The following is a 6,415-nucleotide window of genomic DNA, read 5'->3' as shown; positions in this document are numbered from 1 at the left end:
TGCTGGGAAAGATTGAGGGCAGGAGGAGAAGGGGACGACAGAGGATGGGATGGCTGGATGGCATGACCAACTCAATGGACATGGGTTTGGGTAAACTCCGGGAGTTGGTGATGGACAGGGAGGCCTGGCGTGCTGCAGTCCATGGGGCCGCAGAGTCAGATATGACTGAACAACTGAACTGAACTGCCCTGGGTCTTTGTTGCAGTGCACGGGCTCCAGGCTTAGCTGCCCCTCGGCATGTGGGATGTTAGTTCTCTAACCAGGCATCGAACCCACATTCCCTGCACTGGAAGGTACATTCTTAACCACTGGACTACCAGGGAAGTCCCTGAAATCTAAATTTCAATTGCATTTCACCGATTAGTCTAACCTGAAAACTAACCATGATCTCCCTTCATAATCTGGTTAGGATTATATTCTGCATCTTGGTGATGACCTGACCCACCACAAACACATAACAGGCTGAAGAACAGCTGCCCTCCGACCCCTCTTAGTCTCAAACGCAACTTACCTGACCTTCCCCTCGTGGAGATCTCACATGTCAGTCGTTTGAAATATTCTGGAAGGTCAGCATAGTCATTTCCATAGGAGATGACCTTAATCCCTTTGTCCAGCATGTTTTCTCGAAGCTTCTTGAATTCATCCACATCTCCTCTCCGAACTAGCATGAAATGTTCTAAGTCAGATTTATGCTTGACGGCCTCCAGAAAAAGGGCTTGGAAAGTGGTGTCATCCACAGTCCAGCCACAGCCCAGGAAGAGGAATGACTTGTTTTCATAGAGTTTCTGAATCTCTCTCTGGTAGGGAGAGAAACAACATGTGAGTCACACTGTGAAGACAGGTCTGCAACTGCTGCATCGAGCAGACTGTGATGAGCAGTGAACCAGGGTGAAGAGTCAGAGGACAGATACGCCCATGAAGGAGCACGATCTTCTCACTGTCTGCTGCTGTAACTTGATGACTGTTCTCAAACTGTATCTTTACCTGGCATTCTCCCGCAGGGTCTGTATTCATTTTACTCTTTGCATTTTTTGACCATATCTGCTTTTTCTGCTTTACAAACTGAGCCATGAATAACCAGAGAATCCCATCACCAGAGTGCTCAAAGAAAACCTGGCCCTTAGAACATTAATGCACATGTGTATATACTTTTAAGACATTTTCTAAAGATTGTTTTGATATGGACCATTTTTAAAGTCTTTTATTGAATTTGTTACAACATTGTTTTGTTTTATGTTTTGGTTTTTTGGCCACAAGGCATGTGGGATCTTAGATCCTTGACCAGGGATCGAACCTGAGCCCCTGCATTGGATGGCAAAGTCTTAACCACTGAACTGCCAGGGAAGTCCCTGTAGGTATACATTTATACACACATGTATGTACATATATATCACACACTACGTATGTATTAAGTATTAGAAATGATTTTGCTTAAGGGATCACTCAGTGTCAGTTACAGATAAAGCTGTAACAGATGTCAGGGAAAGACCGGGTGAAAAAAAGTCCCCTTGTGCTTTAAAAAAAAATCACATTTTCTTGGTCTTTTTTCATGAAGCCTCCATTTTATTACCCTATGCAAATTAAAAAAAATTTTTCTCCAGTGATCAATAAGTGAATATGTATGATGATTCAATACAAAGCCACCATCATTTATATAAAAACTCTTCAGAATGTATGCTCTAGTAGTAATTGGTCAGTGAAAAACTGCACAAATTAGTCTTGGCATAGAGAGGGTTACTAATTCCACGTATGTGTGTCTGTGAGTGCTCAGTTGCTCAGTTGTGCCCGACTCTTTGTGAACCCAGACAGGCTCCTCTGTCCATGGGATTTCCCAGGCGAGAATACTGGAGTGGGTTGCCATTTCCTTCTCCAGGGGAGGTTCCCGGCCCAGGGATTGAACCCGTGTCTCCTGTGTTCCTTGCACTGGCAGGCAGATTCTTTACCACTGTGTCACCTGGGAAGATAATACCATGTATACCAAATAATGAATACAAATATATCTTCTTTGTATGTGAAGATGATGCCAGTAACAGTGCCAACTGCTGGCTGTCAATCAAGAACAAAGTAAAACCACAGGGCCTGACACCTGAAGAAATGTCTGACATTTCCCAAGATGGCACACACGTTCACAAGCTAAGAAGCACAGAAAAGAATGCTTGGCCTTCCAATTTTAAGTGATGAAAAGAAACTGTTAACCCTGGAAGCTCAGTGGTGTGTTCCGAAGGTTCCCAGAAAGGCTTTCCCAAGAGCAGCTAGGTCAGCACCACTTACCATAACTTCAGTATTCCTGAGCACATTCTGATAACCAGCTGGGTGAAGGACAATGCCACTCGGGTTGGTGTAGACCCCATGGATGTGTAGGACACTCAGCTTCCGCTTCTCCTGAGCCCACTCAAGGACCTGCACAACATAAACACAGCTTAGCCAGGTGGGCAGGGCTGAGCACCTGCTTCAAGGTCCCAGTGGGCAAGACAGTCTTTTGAGGACCAGGCTTCTGACACACTCTCCAGCTTCATAATATCACAGGGCAAGAATGCGGCCACTCGATGTGGCCTTTGTACTGCAGGCATGACTGTTAGGAATGATGGCAAGTCTGGTAATTTCTCTTGCAAAGAAACAATCAAAAATCAGAATATGTCATCATCTGCAAAAACCACATGGGCTCTTTCCACTGGTGATACACAAGACAGCCACAGATGGCCCTTTCAGTATGGATCCCCAAGACGTCAAGCCTTGTAGCGACTCCCTGGTCTAGTCCTCTTTCACATTTACTCCAGGCTTGGCCATATGGCTGGCTTTAGAAAACGGGGCATAAGCAAACAGGAGAAGAAACTTGGAAAACGTTGGCACAATGTGCCTTCTTTCTCTTTTGCTGCTTTTGGAACCCAGCTACCATGTGAAGAAGTCTGACGGCCCAGCCAACAGCCCGCACAACAGACACACAAGCAAGGTTATCTCACACCACCCAGTCTGGCCACCAGAGGACCACAGTCATGTGGGCAGCCTGCAAAACCAGCAGAATGGCCCAGCGGAGCCCATTAGCCCAGCTCAGGTGGCAACTTCACATTATCATGGGCAAATAAAGTGTTGTTTTAAACCACCAAGTTTTCAGGGTGATTTCTTGTGCAGCAATTGATAAGCAGTAGAAGAATCACTTCAGTCACCTGTGAGCTACCTAAGAGGCCACCAAGGAAGAATGACCACTTAGCCGCCAATGGTAAGGACCAACCGGGTCCCATGGTTTCCATTTTCCCAAGGACTTGAGACAGTATAAATTTGTTTTTATAACACTCTAGAGAAATAAGGTATGATTAGGGAAAAAAGAGGCACAGAGATTTAGAATCGTAAGTATTACTTGGCTCTATTCTGACTACCAGTCAGTGGCTTTAACCCTTTAACTTCAATACTGCCCCTAATGTGGACTAACTACAAAAGCAAATCTTGAGACTCCGGGATGAAAATGAGAAGGAAAATTTCAAGTCTGCTAGATATCCTTAACTTTATTTTTCGGCTGCACCTCGCAGCATGTGGGATCTTAATCCCCTTACCAGGGATTGAATCTGCGCTCTCTGTGATGAAAGCATGGGTTCTTAACCACTGGACCGCCAGGGAAGTCCAGGAAATCCTTAACTTAAGAAAGACCCTTATGCGTCTGATGCTGGTCATGATCTTCAGAGATTACATCAGAAACAGGATGGAAGTTGTTTCCTGCCATTCATTTTTAAATTTAATTCAATCGTTTATTTATTCACAAAATATTTACTGACCACCTACTAGTATGTGCCAAGTACTTTCTTAGGCATCAGAGTAAGAAGGGCTGACATGGTCCCTGTTCAAATAGAGGTGCTTTCCTCTAGGGCAGACAACAACCCAAGATGAAAACGGAAAGTTACGACACGTACTCCATTGAAAAACTGAATCCAAAAATAAGGGTGGGTCCCTTTTAAATTAGGGTGGTCAGAGAAGACCTCTCGGAGGAAGTGATTCACAAGTGGGGTCTTACAGGTGAAGAAGGAGCAGGCCGTACAAAGCATGGGGGCAGCAGGAGGAAAACACTCCAGCCAGACAAAACCAGTCTTCACAGCACCATTTCTCTAAATTGGATTTCCTTTTACAACCTGACTTCAAGGCCAGCAAAACCACAAGACTGGTATCACAGCCCCTGCTCTGGCCAGGGCAGTGCTATGACAATGAGTGCCCGTGGGGGAAATCATTGGTTTGTCCCAACTCTACTTAGATGGGCTCTAAGTGGAACACAAAGGCAGGTTCCCAGGAAAACAAAGTATACAAGTAAAATTACAAAAACTTCAGGGCAGGACAAATGAGACCCAGTGAAGATCTATAATCCTTTTTTTTTTCTCTCTCCCCTTTGATCATTAAATCTCTGACATCTTTTTATGGCAATGGAAACATTCTCCCTTTCATGGCTTCAGTGCATTTCATCACTCAATTTAATGGTGTCACCTATAGACTCTCCTATTGGCGCTAGATTTCCAACTGCAAGCCCTGGCGACCGCCGTAATACAAGCCTTCTCTCGTTGGATGACAGCAGTGGACATCTCTAATTTCATTACTATGAGAGATGACTTAGGCATAGTATGGGCTACATTTAATGTCTGCTGAGGTGTCCTTTAAATATTAACCTCATCCAGCTGTCACTTGGCCGGAAACTTGATTGTCAGACATCAGAAAGTAGTTTTTGTACATTTCTAACAGATGCTATGAAGAATCTGTCCTAACAGAGAAACTAAATCAATACCACACCCACCTGATATTATCAAATGTTAACAATTTAGATCTTACAGTTCAACTGGCTTCCTATCATCCTGCTTTAAAATTGGGTGAAACTGTCCAAATTCACAGAACTGAACACTTTTAAGATCTGTGCTTTTTACTGTACACTGATTTAATCTGAAAAAGCAACAATCCAACTAGGGATAAGAGTCTCCCTCTCTACCTTTCCATGAATAGAGTGCTATACAACATCCCAACTAGAAAACAGTTATTTCTGATGAGGATTCAATCTGCTAGCCAGAAGAAGGGACAAGCTAACCCTTTCCTGTTTACCTTCTTCTCATCAGTAAGGTCAAGGGATTCCAGCTGTTTGCCCTGATCTGCCGCATACAGTTCCAGGAGATTGTCAAAGTTTGTAGTTAATACCAGGGCTCCGTTTTCCATCAGGTGGAGAACTGACTGAAGTAGCTGCTTTCCAGAATCTTCCATCTTTGACTCCAAGTCATCAAATACTTCGTATAAACAGTCCTTGAAAAATGTGGATCGGACATTACTAGTACGCTGGGGAGGGATATAAAAGGGAGAAGTTAGTTCTCGGCATTTTGGTAGGTCATTTGTTTTGCACTCACAGGTAAAATACTTGTTTCCCTTACAGGGTGGACAAGGTAGGTGCCAAGTCCCAACACAACACTCAGTCCGTATCAAGTGACCCAGGCTATTACATCATATGCAAAGCAGCATACACTCTGTAAATAGGCATATTTATGAATGAAGACAGTGGGCACGGCTAGGAGAGGTGACTATTAACAGGAAAAGCTGAGGTAGAAAACAGAGCACCAACCACCTTTAAACAGGCCCCAGGTCAGAAGACAACACTTTCTGTTAAACTTCTTTTTCCGGGGAATAACCACCAGACAGCTCTCAAGGTGCTCTAACATGTCTTTTTCTAATCCCAGGTGCTTTTTACAGATGCTGATGGATAAAGAACAAGTGGTTTAGCTTCTCCGTGCCTGTTTTTCCCTAGTATAATCCAGCAAGTTGTTTACAAGTCTTCCAGGAAGAATACTTATTATATGATAAAAGGTTTCCAAAAACCTGCATTTTGCAACTGGTAAAAATACCAAACACTAATCAGTTCTGAACAGACTCCCTATTCCTTAACATATGGTTTATTTAAATAACTGCTTTCCCAGCTTTGTTTTGAATACATGTAAAATCTCTGAGGACTACTGAGGAAACAGAATATCAATCTCAAGTGAGAAGTTGGCTTTCTAGTTTAATAAAGACCAAGCAATCCCTGGGACCAAAGGAATCTGAAACAGGGAAGCAGCTATGTAATGTGCTATAATAAATATCTGATCCGTATCTTATTCCTGCCACACCATCCCTTAGACAATATCTAAGCAGAGAATCATTTCTTAAAGGTCCCATTAATCCCCGTTCAAACTCCAAGTAACTGCAGCTAGCTGCTAAATAGAAGACAGCAATAATCTTTCTATTAATCCTCAAAGCAGCCCCCTTACCTTCCTGGTTTCACCTGTATACCGCCCTAATAGCACTGTGCTCCAATAAAGATCTGGTTCCACGGAACCAGGTAAACAGATTCATAAAACATACTTCAATTTGCCAAATGTACCTCCTGTTTTTCAAAGTGTTTTATAAAAATTACCCATTTTTTCAT

The 6,415-nt window shown here is 43.3% G+C and overlaps 1 protein-coding gene across 2 annotated transcripts in view; it reads right to left on the bottom strand.

The window, feature by feature from the left end:
- FAM118B (family with sequence similarity 118, member B) overlaps positions 1–6,415 on the bottom strand; it is a 49,479-nt gene that overhangs the window by 5,933 nt on the left and 37,131 nt on the right. For both annotated transcript variants that reach the window (XM_010829486.1, XM_010829485.1), the window contains exons 4-6: positions 5,068–5,295; positions 2,272–2,400; positions 512–797 (exon numbers count right to left, since the gene is read on the bottom strand). In XM_010829486.1, coding sequence (XP_010827788.1) covers positions 512–797; positions 2,272–2,400; positions 5,068–5,295 — 643 coding nt within the window. The remainder of the gene's footprint in view (positions 1–511; positions 798–2,271; positions 2,401–5,067; positions 5,296–6,415) is intronic.

The sequence above is a fragment of the Bison bison genome, unplaced genomic scaffold, assembly GCF_000754665.1.
Source record: "Bison bison bison isolate TAMUID 2011002044 unplaced genomic scaffold, Bison_UMD1.0 scf7180017864506, whole genome shotgun sequence".
Classification (NCBI taxonomy): domain Eukaryota; kingdom Metazoa; phylum Chordata; class Mammalia; order Artiodactyla; family Bovidae; genus Bison; species Bison bison.
The sequence above is the reverse complement of the archived record's forward strand: the minus strand, read 5'-3'. Positions and strand labels throughout refer to the sequence as shown.